Source organism: Taeniopygia guttata, chromosome 1, assembly GCF_048771995.1.
Source record: "Taeniopygia guttata chromosome 1, bTaeGut7.mat, whole genome shotgun sequence".
NCBI classification, from domain to species: Eukaryota; Metazoa; Chordata; class Aves; order Passeriformes; family Estrildidae; genus Taeniopygia; species Taeniopygia guttata.
The window spans coordinates 83186758-83207820 of record NC_133024.1 but is presented as its reverse complement, the minus strand read 5'-3'; the positions used below and the strand labels follow the sequence as shown (position 1 = coordinate 83207820).

Here is a 21063-nt window from a genome sequence, read left to right as displayed (position 1 = left end):
TCTGGAATGGTGTAAGGAAGACTAAAACAATGATTCCTAAAATCAAATTCTCAGACTACAGCCACAAGCTAAACACAGTTTTGGTAATACATGAGAATGTTATTTATGTTATCACTTTCTGCCCTGCATGACACTTCAAGTTTATCCTACTGACCTCCTTGGAAGTTCTGCATCTTACAGTGGTCAGTGTCTGGAATGACAACCCTGTGCTTAGGTTTCCAAGACAAAATACTTGGATTTCTCATTTGTGGCACTAGAAAATGTTCCCCCAAGTGGGAGATTTTATTACTAATCAAGACTCGGGAAGTCAAAGAATTTTTGAAAGAGAAGATCAAAACAGTGAAGGAAGCATAACACTGGTATCTGTTACAGACAAGGTGACATCTAATACTGTCAAAATAACAAATACAGAATACTCACCATGTATACACAGCTCCAGATTTGGTAAGGGCCACAGAAAATTGTGATCCACATTCTACTTTAACCACTCCAAGACCTGTAAGGGAATCAATCTAGAAAAATAATATCAAATGAAAATGAAATGAGTTAATTAAGGAGACTATAGATTCAATGGTCTTAAGTAAAATATAACAAGTTACTGTATGTCTACATGTATATTTACAAATTAAAATATTTATGTAGATGGTTTAGAAGACTTCCCTTCCTTTCATCTTTCTACCATTTGCTGCTTAAGTACTGAAAAGGAGCTCAAATTTCCCAAACTGCTGAAGATCACCACTAGAATGTTTTGCCCATAGTTATCCGGCAATTTCCCAGAGTAGAAATGATGAGGCTTTGTCTACTAACACTCAATCATCCTTAGCTTGTATGACATGGATGTAATTCTGCTGACAAAATAAAAATATTTCTATCTCCAGCAGACCCTTCAGATCTATTCTGTGATGGACCTTACGCTGCTTTATCATCCGTCCCACGGAACTGACTGATGAAACATAAACAAGCTGTTTTTACACTGTTACACCAAGCTGGAAACATTTGGAAACAGAATGATACTTGGATACTTGTATTCAAGTAAGAGTGATTCTGGATTTAGGATCTAAAATCCACTGTGCGTAAGTACACACAGTGACAGACACATTTCTCAAACACAAGCAACATTCACTTTCATAACAAACACTGGAACTCAAATTTAATGGTTATGTGGATTTCATCCATAACATGTGAAGAAATTCCAAGTCAACTATGCATTCACAGAAAGGGTTTAATATAAAGAAGATTACTTTTCAATGAATTGATACCCCTTTCTGCACTGACATTAAGACTATTGTAAATTTATTAACAGAAGGAAATATGAAGATTTTTTGGCAAAACCTAATGTTTTGGCTGGAACCAAAACTAAAATTAGCAGTACTATCTACAGCAGCAATGTTTTCCAAAGAAAAACCTTCAAATGCAACTTTAACAGTTAGCACAAAGCTTAATGTCCTGTTACTGTAGCCTACGAAGTTCACTCTTAACAATCACCAGAAGAATCCTGATGTTCAGGGATGGATGAAAGTTTGCACATACTGACAAATCTGTCATCATTCTTCACCAACATCAGTTTCTAAAGCGACAAAAAAAATTACACAGAAATACCTTCATTGGTACTTTACAGCCATCACTGCCTCCTCTCCCAAGTTTTCCATAATCTCCATCACCCCAGGACCAGACTGTATCATCATCAGTGAGGCACAGTGTCTGTGCATCTCCACTGCCACAGGCTATGTCAATCACACGGTAACCCTGGAGAGCTTCCACCTGGAATGAAATCACCCTTTTCTGTTTACCTAAAATACTCCGCTATTTAGTTTCACAAAAGATGACAAACTCAGCTTAGAGAGGTGATGACTGGAACTACAAGTCTGAAATAGCACAGGAACAAGGAAATAAAGGCAATTCTAAGAGCTTTGCTCTTTTCAAACAGCAAAATGAAAACTAACCACATATTTTAAATACAGGATTTATTATCTTTTAATTGGTGAAGTAGTTGAATTTTTTTACCTCAATGTCAGGGAGAACAAGGGATAACCTAAGGTTATCAGAGACTATATTCTGCTGAAATAATTTCAGGCACTCTGGCCATGTACTGAATATAGCATGTGAAAGAAAAAAAAAATCTTATTTTCAAGTAATCTTTTGCTAGTTTACAATTTTTGGGCACTTGCATCATAATCTGAATTTAGTCAACATCTTTTGAAATTATGCCACCTAGTGATGAATTATGGCATGGGGAATCAAAGTAAAAGGTTGGTGACCCACATACATCACATCCTTGCACTACTTGAAATAGATTTCAGGTGGCACAATCCATCATTCAAAGCAGCATGAAACTTCACATATTTCTTTAAATTTTCTTTAAATATCTAAAATTAATTTCTTGTAAGCTGTTTGATGACCACTAGCAAAGTTCTGCAGCTCCTCTCTCATTTTATCCTTTCAATCATGGCAGTTTGCTCATTTCTTACAAATACATGCCACTGTTCTGCCCTTTCATTCTCTGTATGCAGAAATCCAGAAAGTTATAAATCAGAAGATATTAACTGGACTAAGATGGCTGAGTGCTCCAAAGGTTTCCTACCAGTTTAGGTTTTAGTTGGTCCTCACTATCTCCATGGCCAAGGCGTCCATATCGTCCCTTTCCCCATGTGAAAAGGTCTCCTGCAGCTGTAATACAGGCGCTGTGTGCTCCCCCAGCAGCAATGTCAACCACTTCTATGCCTCTCAGAGACTCAATCACACGAGGGCGATCACAAGGGCTGAAAAGAAAACATCTGTCTGGACAAAACTTCTGGGACAGACACTCACATTCACCAGTGTATGGAGAGCCCTCTTTTAAAGTAAGAATAAGGACACCTAAAATTGCTGAGTATTTATTTGCTTTTCTCCAGTTTAATATCCTAAGGATTTATTTTTGACTAGAAAAATTAACTGATAGACAGCAACTATGATAAGTATCCATTAATCAGTTTTTTTAAGTAACATTTTCATGTGTTACTTGCCTTCGGTTTCCATGACCAAGTTTGCCATCTTCTGCTTCACCCCAAGAATAAACTTCTCCTTCAAATGACAATGCTAAACAGTGCTTTCCTCCTGAGTTCACAGCAACTTTCTTTATGAACACGTGTTGAATGGATTCCAGTAAAGTTGGAGTAGAAACTGATTCTGTTCCTCCAATTCCAAGTCTACCACCTGCTCCATATCCAGTGGCATACAGCTTTAAAGTAAAGAATAAAATTTAGTTTTGTGTGCCTCACACTAAATTAATTCTAGAGAGAAGAATTCTTAATGTATATATGTCAGAATGCAGTTCAAGGATAAGTCTAAAACACAGTTTCTTACAGGCTTCTTATTTTCTCTCTTTTGGAAAATAGGGAAATATTTTTAAATATTTCATAGAAAAACTTTGGGAAAATGTGGCTACATTAAAGTCAATAAGAACTCCCACTGACTTAATGGATTTAGTGTGAAATACTAAACTTATTTTGTAAAACTATCAAGAGATCATACCTTTGCGTGATAGCATTACTAAATAATCTACTGCCTCTAGCTCTCCCTGCAAGCAGCACTATTCTAGTTTTCTTTCTTTCTTCTGTAGAATATAAACACCTAAACACAGTTGCTTCATTCCCTTCCGTCCCATAAATAGTTTTAATTACTATTTTTCATTCTTTTTGTCTCTCTGAAAATAATTTATTTCAACAGAATGATGTCAAGAAATGCCACTAATCTGCTCTTTACCCTTCTATGAATCAACCAGGATGACAATGAACCCAAGGAATTATTACAGTACCTCACTAGATGAATGTAACTGTTACACAAAGCTATAGCTAAAACTCTCTATCACATCCTTAACAGCTGCCACCTGTATAAAAAAAAAAAACCTTTTATTTAAATTAATGAACTGATTTTTTTTCCCCCCCGTACCTTACACTAAACTTCTGTACTGAGATTCCTTTTCACTCAGGATTTCAGCACCGGGAAATTAGATCCTGCAACATCTAACTTACATTTAGCAAACTGTGAACTATCTCACATTACACCTCTCCCCTGTTAGACAGAAATAATCACCCCTGTTTTAGGGAATTCTGCGAGCATGCTGCTTGTACCCAACTTTGTTTGACAAAATCTGATCACATTTTTGAACTGAGAACTCAAATACATTTCTTGTTTTAGCCATTAAATGCAATAGTAACTGCAGTCCTAGAAAATACTGGTGGAGTTAATACAGTTCCGATTCTTAAAAAAAAGTAAAACAAAGTTACTACTATCAATAATAATGAACCCTGTATTATGCACACTATTTTTGATTTAGTCAAACCCATAATGACTGAGGGTGAAATATTTCAAGAGTCCATTGATAAGCAATCATTCGTTGTATCCTTACTTTCCCATCAGCAGTCACTGCAAACAGAGTCTGTTCACCACCAATTAATTGCACTGGTCTAAGAGTGGCAAGAGCTTCACATGGAGTTGGGACTTTAACCTTTGCTCCTTCAATTCCACCAAGCTGTCCTCTGTGATTATGACCCCAACCATAAATAGTCCCACTGCCTCCAGCTGAAAGTGTCCAATCATCAGGTCGTCTGCAGGAAATGCAAAACAAAATCTTAAAGAGCTTTTTAAATTTCACATAAAAGGCACTCTATCATTGTACAACAAAGTATCACAACGCCAAACCAGTAACAGTTGAAAGAAATTACCTATTCATCCACTGGACAAGCTGCTCATCCTGTTCTCTCTTAAAGACATCATGGCACTCATGAAGAGAATCCATATTTTCATTATCTGCCATTAATTCTCGGATTTTCTTTGCCACCTGTGAAATATTTTGCATTAAACAACATTATTCATGCTATCAATTAATCCTATCACAGCTGGCATAAAATAATTCAAACTCAGTGTATCTTTTTACATGAGACACTTTCACATGTTCCATTAACCATCCAAAATATTCCTGCAGTACCTCATCAAGGAAAAGGCGGGGTAAGGGTGTCCTTTTATCAAGAGCCACAGCAACCCTGGATGCCATGCAGTATCTCCTGAACCAGGCCCATTTGTGTGTCTCTGCACAGCAAGGGAGAGTGTCCAACTCCAGATCACAAGCAAGAGCCACAAGCACCTTCAGACAATAAAAAACATTTTTAGAGAGGATCAAAAATATGGAATAAAAAGCAATATGCGTTTGACAGAGATGAACAGCTCATAGGTCAGTAGAGCCTGAACAGTCTCAAAAACATGTAAAGTCACCAAGAGCCATCTTCATTACCCTCATGGATGGGGCAACATCAAGTGTAGCCCCATGATCTCACATGGTTAGGTATCTAATCTCCTCTTTCAATACAAAAATTTTCATAACCTCCCTGTGAAAAACATTCCCAGATTAATTAACTTTTCCACATCAAATCCCATGTGCTTAACATTTTACCTTCCATTTCCAAACTAAGTCTCCTTTCTACAATTAAATGAATTTTCAATTGATTTTCAGTTTGACTCAATTTCAGATCAATGTTTCAGATTAATATTGTGAACAACATATTACTTCCTTCTATAAACTTTCAAGATTTTCTCTCTCTTAAGATAGGTACACCCTCTTAGTTTCTCTTTTATACTACAAAGGAGTTTTTTTCACCTTTTCTTCTTGCTGTTCTCTAGACTTCTTCAGCCTGTTTATTTTTACTTTACAATACAGGGTCCATTTAAAACATTTTTATTTTTTCCAACTGGATGTAAAAAAACCTTCAGAGTACTAAACTAACGAAATAGAAATATACAACACTCCTATTAGGAAAACTCAAATCACTTACCAAGAACTGTGCTTACAAGATGTTTTCCCAAGTTTCTCTGCCTAGCTAAGTACTCTTTATTTTTCATTTGTGTATTTGATTCTCCTGTTAGAAGCAAGATTCTGGTTATATGTATTTGATTCTCCTTTTAGAAATAGTATTCTGATTTCGCCCAGTAAACATTACTGATATAGGACTAAGTGAGCTTAGCACAGCTCAAAAAAATCCCACAACTATTATAATGTGGTCTTTACTGATTGTCCTGCATTACCTTAAAGAAAGGGCTGTGGAGCAATTGTTTGCCGCCTCTCACAATGGGGTCTTCATAGTCAAACTGTCGCTGCAAAGCTTCCGGAAGACCTTTAACCAAAGCAGCTAAAGCACTCCCTGTGAAACTCTAGAGACACCACACAACTAGAAAGTTAGTCATAGTGCATGCATTACAGCAAATACATTATTTAGATGACTGTGACAAAACAGAAATAACTTCCCAACCTACAACTAGCTGTGTGAAATACCATTTCCATCCACTTGTTCAAAAAAAAAGAAATTATATCTACCCCTTTTTGGCAATTCAAAAAGCACGCCTGTTAAGTCTTGGAATTAGCCATTTTTTCTTTTCTAAACTGGAATACTTTTAACAGATTTGCAGACTTGTGCAAGAAGACTTAATTTTCCCATTTCCTATTTTGCCGTGAACAAAAAAACACTGTACATCAGGGCTAGCACTTTAATCGTAATACGAAAAATGTGAAGAGGAGAGCACCACTGCCTTCTTACCAAAGCTCGTGTTTCTCCTTCATTGTCCCCTAGGATCCGGTTGATGTTAATGGACTGGCCAAATTCCGTGGTGAGCAGCTTGCGCAGCCTCTGCAAGGCCCACATTCTGTGGCCAGCAGCTAAGGAAAAATAAGCACACAAAGAACACAATTACTCAAAACAATCATCATAACGTCAAAAAAACAGACCTAATTTTAAGGCTACACTCACCTAAGGCACTCAGTTGAGCACAAGCTGCAAGAGAAGCTGCCAAGCGAGGAACTATGCTCCTGTTGGAAGCAAAATTTAAGCGGAAATCCAACAAACACGTAACCAAATCCATTGAGGGACATGAAAGAATGCAACGATCTGAGAGAAGGTCTTTAGGGCCTGCGAGAAACAAAAAGAACAACAGAAAAAAAAGCTGGGGAAGGTTTGTACTCGGACTGAAATAATAACAGGAAATAGGCAGGACTTAGTTGACCAAACACGGCACTCTAGAGGGCTAGTCTGCATGAGTTATCTACTCTACTTCCCTTTGAAGAGACAGGAAGAAAGATGCACTTTCATGACTTAATTCACATAATTTTAAAACAGATCGATTTTAAAAAATAAGGGTATTTCAGATGACCCGTGTCCCAGAAGTATCCTCTCTTCACTGATGAAGAGGCAAACTACAGTGGCTACAAAATATTTTTCTCTCTTCTCAATGTACAAGTCCTGCACCTCTCAGAACTTAGCTGAAAATGCTTCCTAAGTATGAATAAAAATGTTTTATTAGTATAAATGTAAATGAGCTATTGAACTTCAGCATGAAAATACCATGCAGTGGTAAGTGCAGTGTAAAAAGCAAACAATAAAATCTACTCTTAGCCTCCTGTAAATGTTGCATGTGATACCTTACCTGCAGCTGGCATGATAGGATAAACTGTGAATCGCCATCCCCATCCATTTACAGACCCATCACTGATGAACTTCCACTTCAATTCATCCCCTGGAATTCGCAATTCACTAGACCAATCTGACCACTCACGACCTGGTACAGCAGGCAAGACAAACATACTCATCTATACTGTCTGAGCCAATACAGAGCCAGTCATCAATAGCAACTGGTTAAAAATAATAAACATCACACAAAGGCATTCAATAAAAACAGCTATGTGAAGTACATAAACATAAATATAAAGATGTTACATTAAGTCTTAAAAAAGTTCAAAACCAAGTCTTAAAAAGTTCAGTTAGCACTGCTAGCAGATAACCTAATACCACAAGTAGGAGGCGCTTGACAAGAGCTTACTAAAATCCATTGTCCTATTTTCAATTTATCTTTCACATTACAAAAAATATTTAATAGCCTGTAAATTAAATTAAGCTTTACAGCTTCCAAAAAGGAGCCAACCAGAAATATCTCAGTAATGAAAGACCTTTGAGGAAAAATGGGTCAGCATGAAAAGCCTACATTATGATTGCACAGGCAGTAGCTACTAAGACCCTTGCACATAATGTAGTGTATGGGTAGGTTCAACAAAATTTGATGAGATTAAAAATATTCCTCCAAAACCTGCTAGAAGTTAATAGTGCCTAAAAATTAAATCGGAGATATCAAGAGTAAAGAGGTGAAGAATCCATGTAGTGTTACACACAAAGGCCAGAGAAGGAAACAGAAAGAACGAGTACCAAGGTATTATTTTGGACATTTGACAGCAGAACAGCATTTGTCTTGACTGTATGAAGGTTGAAATTTCTCTAAGTACTACCTGAAAAAGGAAAAAGCTAGCAAAATAAGTATCCTTTTCCAATTTGTTAAAATACACTTTGATTATACAGAAATTCACACATGTTGGCAGGGGTGCTAAACACTGAATTTTACACTCCATACATTCTTTGGAAGAACTGGACTACCTAACATGCACTTCACAGAGATTCTCCATATCCAAAGACACAAAATCAATCTTTGTGTCTACATCCTGCAAACTTTTTAGTTTAAAAGACAGTATCAATTTACACAGGTTTTCCTCTTTAACTTTCCTACCCCTAACAAGAATCAGTCAGAAGCAGGGGCACATTTCATTCAGCATTCTGGAGTGAATCCCACAGGACACCTTTGGAAAGGCCCCGCTCTCCGCACCTGATCGGACGGACACAATCCTGTTGACGCCATCCATTATGGTGAGTGGGTCGTGACGCCGCTCAGTGGAACACTGCCGGTCAAACTCCACCCTCAGCCCCTCAGCACCTGAACAGCAACACAGAGTTCACACACATCTACAGACCAATCAATGTCACAGACTAATGCAGCATTTTAGAAATCCACATGAAATCAAACAGTTGTCTGGAAGCATAGTGCCCATTAATAAAAATAACTTCTTTTGATTTAATGACATTATTTGCCTGTAATTTCTTCTCATTGCAGGCTTAAATCACAGCAAGCTTGTGTGAATAGGGCTAGCAGACATAAGACCATACCAGAACATTCAAAACTGAAATTGCAGAAGACAAAAAATGCCTTTTTACAGTTAAGGCAGACAGCTCTCTGTTGTCTGTTATTTTTGGTAAGTACTAGGTAAATTACTGAAGAAAGCACTAAATGAAAAGAAAGAATTAAAAAAAAAGTGGTATTTCCCTTCAAGACCAGAAGATGAGTCTTAAGTTAATAAATCTGAAAAAGACTCAGTCCTTCTCAGCTTCATAACTGAATGGAGAACAGCAATGATGCAACTGGAATCACATCCAGTGAACCCAGAAACACATATTGTAGCGAACTGAGATTTCCATCAGCATGTAAGAGATCAGCTTCAAGAAATACTTTTTTATAGCAACATGACACATAACATAGCTTTAAAAGTTCAATACATATTTTTGTAACCTAAGGAACAACTTAATGCAGGCAGGTTTCAAAATAATTGAATTTTAGCAACATAACTCTAAGAATTCTGTACCTGGTATTTTAACTGTGCCATTAGAAGATGTATCATCAGTATAGGGATGGCTGCTCTCTACCACAACTGGTTGTGAAGAGAGGCGACCACTTTGTGAATCAGTTGCTACATCTTCTAGTTCTGTGACACAAAGCTCCAACAACATATCAGCAACCTAAGAAAAGAAAAATACACATTTTACAAACTGTATGTTTGATTAACCCAAGAAATCTAACAAATTACCATTCTTCCCAAATTTAAAATAAGTAACTTCGTTTTGGAAATCTGATTCATAAACCATCATATCAACTCAAAAATACTCTTTTTGGTAGTGCCAGACATAGAAAAATTCCTAAAACTAAAGGCGAAAAAACTTCAGTTTTCAGTAAGTACCTGACAACACAAGTAATTGTTCTCCCTTACAGAAAAAGCAAACTATTAAATCTAAGCTATAGAGCATACATCAGCATGGAAAGGTATAAATATTTAACTAGTATGAAATATTGCAAAACCCTGTTTAGGAAGGGAATGCCAAAGGTACTAATCTTAAAAGAGTTTCGAATAAAAATTCTGGCTCCAAAGTACAAAAACCCCACACAAACCTAAAGCTGTTCAGTTACTTACTAATGATAAAGAAAGCCAGAATTAATGTATAAGTGCACATACAGAGTGTACATAATTTGACTGGGAAAACTCAAGCTCAACATAAATATACATAATTAATCACTACAAATTGGACAGGGGGAGTAACAGTTTTAGGAATCTCAAAAAAATGTATTTTCACTCATTAGAAAAATTATTAGTTGAAAGGTAAAGCTACCAGAAATATTAAACAGCTTTCAGTTCATTACTATACACACATATTCTATAAATAATTTATGATTTGTTACATTCTGCCAGCTATGTCAAAAAAAAACCCCATACCCGTGGATACTTTTCACAATGTTAGAAGCTGCAATGAATGAAATGTACATCTTAACAGTTCAGAAGATTTATTGTACCATTAACAATACACTAACAGCATTTTTAGCTAGCAGTTGTGACTGCATTAATTTGAAAAATAATCTCAGATGCAAAAAAAACTCCCATCATGGAAGTTTTTAAACTGACATTCTATAGATCGAGTAAACAGAGTTTAGTTAATTCAGCTTCATTCCAGTACCCACTGACACTTGGTCAGTACACAAATACATTCTATCTTAATGTCTAATTGCAGCATGAAAAATGGAGAAATTAGTCTGACATCTGGCAGCAGATGCATATATTCATGTAATAGTTCCATTAAAAGAGTTAAAGCTCTTTAATTTAAAATTAATTTTAAATTTAATTTAAAATTAATTTAAATTTAATTTAAAATTAATTTAAATTTAATTTAAAGCATTTAATATCAGCTCAAATTTTCATGTGTAATAAGTTTCTCAGGATGCTGAACTGTACTTCCATTACAAGAAAGTATGCCAGCAAGCTAGTAATAAAAAGGGCACAGTTAAAATGCAACAGAAACAAAACCTGACCTGTGGGTAAGCTGTGCCCATGCCAGACAGCACAGCTGAGAGAACATCTCTTCCCTTTTCGCCTGCTCTGTTGGACACTGCAAGCTTAAGCAGGTCAACCATGACTCGTGTGTCATCTGGTACCAGCAGACTTGTAAACTCATCCAAGTACTGTGGTTCTGGGCCAGACACCTTACTCTGGCTTTCCACGTCCTACAAAACAAGCAACAAACATCCTTCTGTCTTTGCAGAGATTTTTAAAAATGCAATCATTTACAGAGTAACTTTTAAAGCGCAAAAAACAGAAAAATTGCTTGATAAAACCATGGTAGGGACTTAAGTTTCGAGAAGAGTATTGAAAACATTACTTCTTTGGTTTTTGTCATGGTTTCTGCAATAATACTGGCAGCTCCAGGATCATCCGTGACTGGAATGAAAGGACGGGAAGAGGCAGCAGCAGCTGAGGGAGTTACAGCAGACGGTGTCACAGCATCTTCTGAAGGAACAACCTAGCCAGAGCAAATAATAACCAATGAAATCTTCAACTAGACACTGTACAACCTTTAAGAGTTTAAGTATTTATTAGAAGGTTTAGTGCTCAAAGACAGCAGCAATTTAAAAACAGCCATATGTTCAAAACCAACAGATTCACTGCCTGTACTTTTAGCTTTTATTCTATTTTCCTAGTGTGTATACAACACCAAACACTCCCCTCAATGACAGCTGCTACAAAAAGCATACAATAAAACATCAGTGCCTGCACAGAAGTCTACAAAGGAGAAAGCAAGCCTTGACAAGACATATCAAGTTCAAGTTTATAAATGCAAAAGACCTCTACAGTAGCAAGCCTTTCTTTTTTCTGGTTTTGTTAGCAGTTAGGAATCAACATAGTGGAATTTCATTCAAGGCTTCATGTCTACATCAGTTATCTAAGTTTACAACTAGATTTCATTAAATAATGGCCAAATATTCTGCTATTCTTGACTTCTTTTTAATATCATTCTTGTAAAATGAATTCAATATCTCTAAAATATTAGTAGAAATCATCACAATTGCATTTAAATGACACAATGCTTTCTGAAAGTTCAAAACTGATCTTACACTAAAATCTTAGTTTTTTTCAAATCTGACATGTGCAGACAACCTAGTCCTGAAATTAGAGCATGAAGGAATATTTTAATCTCTGCTGCTATCAAACTGATATTGGTCAGTTTTACAGTTAAAAACTAATGAAGAAAAATAATGTGACACTTTACCTCCCCTCTCCTGTCCTGCCATGGGTTTGGGCTCAGCCTCTCCTCGATATCTCCCACAAGCACACACTCATCTCCATTTGCAGGGCTTCCTGCAGAAGTGGCATCTGACGGGGGGGCTGGTGATGAAGAGGGACATTCTACTGGTGCAATCATACTCGCAGGCATCAAGGCTCCAACAACTGCATCCCTGAAATCATTTAGGATGGATTAACAGAAACCTAATTATACTCCCTCGTTGAACTTGAAAAATTGTACTAGTTTGTCTTAACAAAATAAGGTAAGGTTTCCAAGCTGTAGAATCTAGAGGGTAGTTCATTGTTATTCTCCTCTGGACTTGATGCTTAAATGCTTAACGTGAGTTTCTCTTTATAAATTTTAGCACAAATAATCTGTTCTCTACTAACAATGATGGCACTGCAAAGTTTTATTGTTACTTCTACTCTGCCCTCTACTGCTTCCTCCATATCATCCATCATGATTTTCTTACATGGCTTCCACATTATTTACTTGAGCATTTCTGAAGGAACGATTTTTTTTCCCAGACAATAGAAACTTCTTTAAACACAACATAAAGCTGACATCAACATCAAAAGAAACTTCAGATGAAGCTTAGGTCCATCCTGAAGAGCTAAAACGTGTTAAAAGAATTTATATCTTATTTATATCTTACTATAGATGGTAAGCTATGCTTTTGCTCTGCAACAGGAAGAATGTTTGCATGCCTACCTGGCATACATGATCTGTAATGCTATCAGTATGTGAGACAAAGCCTGCTGTTTGGCAACATTCCCATCAAGTGACAAGAGAATCTTGGCAAGGGAAGGACGATTCGGCTTGGAACTGTTTGTCCCACTGATTTTGTTACTGGCAGCAGAAGAATCTGCATCTGAAGGAACACCTAAAAAGAGGCAGGGGGAAAGAGAAGGTAAGCACTTTTTAATGGTATAATACATAAAAGGACATGCTTTATCTAATTTCTTGTTAAATCAGAAGAGATGACTGAAACTAATTCTACAGGAGATTCTTAAACTGCAGTACCTACAGTTACAATATTAAAGTTAATATTGTGGCTTTCCAACAAAGGCTTTCATAAAATAGTATTTGATCCTGTTACTCATTTATGAGGATTACGGCAATAACAGACAGAAATATTTTAGTGATCAGCACCTAAAACAAGTTTTACTTCCACAAACATTCTGAAATAACAAGAATATTTATTAGGTATTAATTGCTTTGGTCATGAAAAAGCTTAATTTGCAAGATGTTTGATGTTTTCATATTCAACACAATATTAGGTTTTGATTCCCTAATTCTTAACTCACCTTAGAAACAAGAGGCAATGCATAAGATTAATATTAGTGTGGCATTCATCTATCATTACCTCCATAAAGAGAAACTCCTTAGGGTGTTTGAGGAAGCATGTTGCATTTTAATTTAAAAGTTTCACTTTAATGAAGAGTTTTGGTTGGGCTTTTTTTACCAGAGGTGTATTTTGTTGTTTTGTGATTTTTTTTCTAAATTGTTTTCTTTGGCACTCTTCTATCGCCTACTAAACCACACACAAAACAAACACACCAATGGCAGTAAAGGAAAAACAATACAAGGCAACAAATACCAACCAAGATAAGAAGCACCTAAAGGGTCCCTCGCTGTCTGGAAAAGGACTGGCTCATGAACAGATGGTGTAGCTACATCCACTGTTGTCCATGCTACACTATGGGAAGACCCACAGGCAACCCGAGTGATTTTCTGGCCTTCCAAGCCCTGGACAAGAGTGGGTTTTCTATTGACTGTGGTAGTTCCATTGCCTTGTTGGCCATGGTCATTGTCACCCCAAGCATAAACCTGCCAGGAAAAATTTCCACATGTTACTTGGCTTCACTTCTTATCTCAATTAGCTTTCTTAAAAATCCCTAAGGAGAATGTTTGTGATTTGTGCTAGCAATCAAGGACACTGTAAACAATCTACTGTCATGACATTCCCCACCTCCATCAAATAATGCAGGCATTATCACACATTAAAAGAAAAAAAAAAAACAATCAAAGCAGCATTTTATCAGGTAATTCATAAATTATCACCAAATTATAACTGATCAGTTATCACAAATTACTCAATGTTCACAGTACGTTAAACAAATTAATTGCTTAGTAATTACATTGGAGAGCTGAAACAATATTACGATAAAGCTGAAAAATCTGTCCAGAATACTATGACTGCTGCTGCATTTCCAAAGTAAGAAGAAGAAAACTGATCATGAGATAATACAAGGAAAACACTACAAAAGCGACTATGACAAAAATGTTTCAACTCCAATACTAACGTTTTAAATGCTTATACTTCTTAAATTACAATCATGCTTACATTTATGCTGGACTTTTAAAAGCAAAGAAATGTAATTTTTATTTCATTTAATCGGCACTAATACTGTTATACTTTCCTTCCTAAACAGTTTATTCCTTTCTGCATGGGGGAAAGGAGGGTGGCACACAACATACCTGTCCAGTGTCAGTCACTGCCAGACAGTGGAGTGCTCCCACAGCCACATGCACAATCTTTTTACCCCTCAGTCCTTCCACAACCTGTGGCTTTCGTACATGCACGTCTGTGCCATGGCCTAGCCTGAAGTAGTCACCCTTACCCCTGCAACAGACAGTAAATGTAACACTCAGAACAACTGGGCTGTTTACACACTCCTCTTCAAGGCAGGTTCCCAACTGAATATACTTCATATATCACTGCCTGTAACACACACACGAAATAGTAAATGCTTCAAAACTGAATCCCAAAGGCATAAGAATGAGGATAACTGCAGTTCTATTACACTGTAGCTTCTCACCTCAATACAGAAGTGCATGATTATGACTATTTTTTGTATGCAAAGCAACTGGTATTACATTTATTTTCCTCTGCTGCAGAAACATTGCAATTATAACCACTTTCAAAATTCACATGGTTTGATAAGCCTCGGGCATATTTAACTACCAAGGATAAACCAGCCTAACAACAACAGAACCTTTAACCTAAGTCTGCTCCCATGAAAAAAATAACACAGGGAACTAAAATGTTTTCAGAATTGTGGTTTTTTTCACACTGTTGGAAGCCTTAATATAGATTCTGAGGTCTCCATAAATTAAATTCATCCAAAATTGTTATACACCAATGGCACTAAAAAAATAGCATACACAAAAGTAAACACCTTAAAATGCTTCCACTAAGAATGCCATTAAAGAAACCAAAAAAATCCCTGATATTTCTTCCACTATGTTTTTAGTAACCACTCACTCGGTTCTTTTGCTCACCACCAGTTTTTCTGAAGAAAGGTTATATTATGCTGGAGAGAAGCATGATATAGACTACTGTTATCTATCTAAAGTTATAACCCAGAAGTGATGATTTTTTATTTCAAACCATTACAAATTCAAGAAGAATAAAAGTTTAAAAGCAATTCAGCCATCCCCTGTTGAAAGAGACCCAAAAATCTCCTTGTAGACATGTAATGTCGTGAAATAGCTGTAGATTTTTGACTAGATGTAGCAGTGTTGAGAAAAACTAGGGCAAGGAAGGAGCAAACAAGAATTTTGACATGAGTTCTTAATTTAAAAAAATGACTGTCAAATTATCTTTCCTCTTGGCTCCTTTTGTCACTACAAAAAAAATTGGACAGAAAGCCAGAGAAATACAGTTTCCAATGGCCATTCTGCAAAACAACATCTCTGTTAAAAACTTCTCTTCCCTTTAACAACAGTAGTAACTTATAAAAATGAAAGTTTTGAGGATTTCTCTTTATGTTATTCAGCAACTGCTGACAACACAACAAAAATTATTGATTTAAGTCTACTTAGTTTTAATATACATCAGATAGGTCACAGTCTTATTATACGAGGATGGGGTAAGACCTTGATTTGATTAGTGCCCTAAAGTTGACCTGCCTTGCAGTAAGCATTTAGATTTCACAAATTTAAAAATTCAGAAAGTGAGATTTGTGTTCAAAACAAAGCAGAAGCAAGCAGGCAAAGAGGAGAAAAATAAAACCATATCTGAGTAGCTCTCAGTAATCATTCTTGCTCCAAGGCATCATTACTGACAAGTCAGTGGCCTTCTGAGCAGCAACAAGCTGTTGTTGTGCTCCTGTGTTTCCAAAGACGTTTTTCTCATTTGCCCTGAATTTCAGCTTACCTCCCTACTCGCCTGCATCCTTACTCTCTCAAGTCTCTGCTTTAGCTGTAAGGCTTCATAGTCCCAGCTATGGCTCTCAAGTTTTCTTTTTTTCTCTTCACTCTTAACATTCCTTTACATGTCTCACAGTGACCAAGAGAAGAAATTATCTTCCCTTTCTGGCTCTAATTCAATAGGAGCCAGGCATTCTAACAGAGTACAGCAAACAAGAAAGCATCCTACAATGTCAGTCATTGAATGGACACAACTCGCCTGGAAGACCTGCCAGTTTACAGGACAAAGCACACAGGTAAGGCATAAATCGTGTCAAAAAAGCATTAAATACAGCACAGACCAATTGCTTTGGTAGTACTTCCTGGCAAATGTAACATACCATGTCCATACCACTCCTGACTTGGTCAATGCCAACGAGAACTGTGCACCACACTCAATCTGACAAACGCCTTGGCCGTTCAGTCTTTCAATGTTCTGAGGAATGTTGCATCCTTCACTTCCTCCTCGGCCCAGTTTTCCAAAATCACCATCACCCCAAGAAAACACCAAACCTAGCAAACATCAAATTGCATGTCAAACAATGATCACAGTACTCCCAGATGCTAGAAAGCTTCTGAAACAAGATACCCCTACCTTCATCTGTCAAAGCAAGAGTCTGAGCATCTCTGCTTCCACATGCAACCTGAATGACTCGGTGGCCAAGGAGCACTTTAACCTACAAAACAGAAGGAGTAAGAAAGAAGTTTTCAAAGAAATTATGTTTTAAAACCTTACAAACATGTCAAGGTCTTATGACTCATCTTGGTTATTGTGTCCAGCCTGAGCAAAGAACTACCCAGCCACGTCCAGAATCCAACATTGCTACATGGCAGCTTCCAGCTACGCACCAAAGTAGATGCGGAACATGAATGCTGAAAGCAGCACTTGCTGCTGATTTTGCATCACTTCCCAAGAAAGAGACTGGATCTTTTTGGCCTTTCTGAAATACCTTTACTTTCACTAGAGGTAAGGGTAGCAAAACCTAATTTAGATCACTCCAAAGCAATGTCTTAATACTGCCTTGATGTTTTTTGCTACTTTAGCTTCATGCTACTATCATTTGTTAAACATGTTTGCATTTCATCAGAAACAAGAAACATTTATTTTACCATTTTAGGCTTCAGCTGTGTGGTATTATCTCCATGTCCTAGTCTTCCATACTCTCCAAGACCCCAGGTATACAGCTCCCCACTAGAGGTAATTGCAGCACTGTGGGAACTGCCACAGGCAATATCACGGATGCGTTTGGTTTTCAATGCTTCTATCAGCCTGGGTTTGTCACAGTTCCTGAAGAAAATTAACAACAAATCTATTGTGTTAATCATAAAATAACCATACAATACACTCCAACTATTGCAATACAAATTGTGTAATAACTAACAGCAATCTCAAGATAAAGTAATATGCAACACACTGATTCCAAGATGTACTCTACAGCAGCACCATAAATCCAAGGTTTACACTATTTTAATGTACTTCAAAGTTCACTTAAAGAATATTTTATGAATATGCTGCCAAACTGAGGTGAGAAATTCAAAATCAATCAACTAAACAGCACATAATAGAAGTGAAAATCAATTTATTGTCCCTGCCCAAAGTTGAATGCGTTACTAGCAGTGAACACACAGTAAGATTAAAAGATTACATTCCCATCCCAACTTTGCTCTTCACAACAGAGAAATCAAAACTAGAATTTATTGTTAGACTTCTATGTGAGTACTGCTAACATTTATTTTTCATGTGGTTACAGTGTTCTCTTAATTCCAAAAAAGAATTCAACTCAAGATTTCCTAATATTGGCGTACCTGAACCACTAATAAGGCTCTACAAAATTATGCATGGCCTCTGGAAATATTGCTACTATAAAATGCCCAGGAGTTCCAAATCTCCCTTTCAGTAAATTTACATAAAACATGAGTGAGCTGAGCAATAAACAGTAATAGTGCTCTCATCTGGACTTCCCTTTTCATTAGTCTGAACAGCCTTATAAAAATTTATTTGCTGTAACATATTACCCATCTGATTTTATTTTGTATGTATTATGGGCAGGTCCTCAAAATACATCAGAATAACAAAAGTATTTAACAATGGGCTTTGTTTATCAAAATACTGTTCTGTGGGTACATATAAAGTAAAATCTTAGAAAATTCAAATTTTTCTTAAAGCTATCCCGTGGAAGATTAAACTACTATTATTAAAAAGTGGAGAAGTTTATTTCTGACTAACAAATCTGTGGACTGAAGTCTAAAGAAAGAGCTATAAAATGACAGCTTAAGCTATGAACTGCTACTGTGTTACAGCTCAGGAATACAAAATTGCTATGGTTTTACTCCACAAGGCACTTCTGAAAACCATACCTTACAAAAGTAAACCAAAACTGCATGTCTGAAAGTATGGAATTTCTGGAATTTCATTAGAGCAATTTGAAAATACTCGTTAAGACTTAATCCATCTTTATTATGTTAACTGAATGCCTCCTATCTAAATGGCTGAAGCCTGCTACAAATGATGCACCATAAATTGGAATATACCATGGAAAAGAAAGTCTTCTTATAAAACATGTATTAAAAATACTGTTGTTGTCAATAGTGGTGGTCAGTTGTGCTGTAACATTCAACACAAATCTTTTACTGAAATATAGAAAAAATTGATATCCTTACATTCGACTGAAGTGACCAAGTTTTCCATCATCTCCTTCACCCCATGAAAACACCTTTCCATCAACAGTCAATGCCATAGCATGCCGGCCACCTGAAATTGTAAACATAAATTTACATTTTTGAGCTTTCAAACAGGCAGCAGGTCTTAGCAACAACTTAACATTGCTGTTCTTCTACAATACAATTGCATGAGCCTTCCAGCTCCACAGACATTACTTATGTTCTTTGGAGCTTTTATGTGATTTAATTTAAAATAAAAAAATTGTGACAGTAGGTCTCCTGGCACACTTAAAAAAAACCCCACCAAACTAATAATCATTCATTTACTATATTCAGAGCTGCAAGAAAAAATAATGAGAAAAACAAACCCACCATTGAAAATACTAAAAATGAAAACACTTTATTTCAACCAAATGGAAATACCAAAGTAATTTTCTAGCAAATAAGAAAACTTGTAAGGTCTGAATTCATAGATTTAGCAAAAGAACCATTAGATTTAATCTGACATTGTATACAACAGACAGAATTCAATAACTTGCTTTTATTAAAAACAACAAAAAAAAGAATCTGGTATGCTAGGGGATCACAGCACCCAAGGAAACTGCAGAGGAACTATTTTCAGGCTGAATATGTTACATTTATGTATATAAGGACAGCAATAGTCAGTACCTGAGTGAACAGCCACCTTCTTTACCACATAGTTGCTGAGAGCTGTAATCTGGCGGGGAATAGGCACAGTTCCACTGGATATTCCTAAACCCAGCCTCCCGTTTGTGGCTTCTCCACAGGCATACACTTTACCCTCTACAGTCACTAAAATGAAAAAAAAGTTTGAAACACCATTAGTGTTTCACAATTCAGAATCTGTTTCTGACCTTAAATAATTACATTTATTTTAAACTTAGGTTACCTGCAAAAAGGCTTTTGGATCCTCCAGCTACTTGCACAACATTCAAGGCAGACAGAGTTTCAGAAAAGGAAGGGACTTTTATCTAGAGCGCAGGCAGGAGATAGAAACCATTACAATTCACTTCAATATTCAACACACTAAAAAGAACAGCTCTTAAGTGATAAATCAGTTAATCTAACAGGTACTTTCAGATACTTCACCCATGCCAATTAATATTACACCAGACAAAGGACAAAAACCAATTTAAAAAATTTAATACTGAAACTATGATAAATATGAAACCTGAGAAAAAATGAAAGGCCATATAAACAAGGACTTTCTTTTAGTAAAGTTTTCATGAAAAAACTGAAGAATACAGGAAAGGTTAACTTTTTGATTCTTCAAGGTACTCTATGGATACAATACTATACTTTCACAGCATCAATTGAAGAAATGCTCTGAACATAATTTTCAGATTAATGAATGATATTTAAAACTAAGTATTTGCAATGTATCTCATCTTGTAATATATTAATATTATATGTAAATGGCTGCACACTGAGCTGAAATTCCTATTGTACAATTGCCAGATACAAGTAATACATAATAAAGGTCACCAAAACTTTTATTTTATGTGTGCATACTCAACAGGAACAGAATGTCCAGTGTTACATATTTTTTAAACAATTAGTTCATTAACATCTAAAACAAATGATTGAGTGGCTGCTAAAAATCAAGCCAGATTTCAGAGTACCAACCAAAATGTAAATTTTCTCCAATTTTCCATCCAGAAGACATCTACATGTCTTAGCACTAAAATCCCACCAAGACATAATCTTTGTAGCTGATTTTAAGTTGTGTAACTTGTACATTTTATTTTTCACTGTTTCTTTCTTGTACTGAAGTGTGACAACAACCTACCTTGGAACCTTTTAGCCCTCCCAATTGGTCTTTGTCATTCAGTCCCCAAACAAAAACTTTGGTTCTTATTGTAGCTGCTGATTCAAGCCCAGCTGCCTTCTTTCTGACAAGACTGAACATAACGAGAAAAGAAAATATGGTCAGTTTAGCAAACAGCATGCTGTAGCATAG

The 21063-nt window shown here is 36.3% G+C and overlaps 1 protein-coding gene across 7 annotated transcripts in view; it reads right to left on the bottom strand.

The window, feature by feature from the left end:
* HERC2 (HECT and RLD domain containing E3 ubiquitin protein ligase 2) overlaps positions 1-21063 on the bottom strand; it is a 101551-nt gene that overhangs the window by 13515 nt on the left and 66973 nt on the right. For all 7 annotated transcript variants that reach the window (XM_030277734.4, XM_030277750.4, XM_030277740.4 and 4 more), the window contains 26 exons: positions 20893-21004; positions 19993-20074; positions 19752-19895; positions 19083-19173; positions 17532-17709; positions 17017-17098; positions 16763-16934; positions 14709-14853; positions 13832-14057; positions 12939-13110; positions 12213-12399; positions 11325-11465; positions 10978-11169; positions 9485-9638; positions 8674-8781; positions 7450-7581; positions 6777-6935; positions 6567-6685; positions 6058-6183; positions 4967-5122; positions 4704-4819; positions 4388-4586; positions 3003-3217; positions 2582-2759; positions 1600-1761; positions 421-512 (listed from right to left, as the gene is read on the bottom strand). In XM_030277734.4, coding sequence (XP_030133594.4) covers positions 421-512; positions 1600-1761; positions 2582-2759; positions 3003-3217; positions 4388-4586; positions 4704-4819; positions 4967-5122; positions 6058-6183; positions 6567-6685; positions 6777-6935; positions 7450-7581; positions 8674-8781; positions 9485-9638; positions 10978-11169; positions 11325-11465; positions 12213-12399; positions 12939-13110; positions 13832-14057; positions 14709-14853; positions 16763-16934; positions 17017-17098; positions 17532-17709; positions 19083-19173; positions 19752-19895; positions 19993-20074; positions 20893-21004 — 3840 coding nt within the window. The remainder of the gene's footprint in view (positions 1-420; positions 513-1599; positions 1762-2581; positions 2760-3002; positions 3218-4387; positions 4587-4703; positions 4820-4966; positions 5123-6057; positions 6184-6566; positions 6686-6776; positions 6936-7449; positions 7582-8673; positions 8782-9484; positions 9639-10977; positions 11170-11324; positions 11466-12212; positions 12400-12938; positions 13111-13831; positions 14058-14708; positions 14854-16762; positions 16935-17016; positions 17099-17531; positions 17710-19082; positions 19174-19751; positions 19896-19992; positions 20075-20892; positions 21005-21063) is intronic.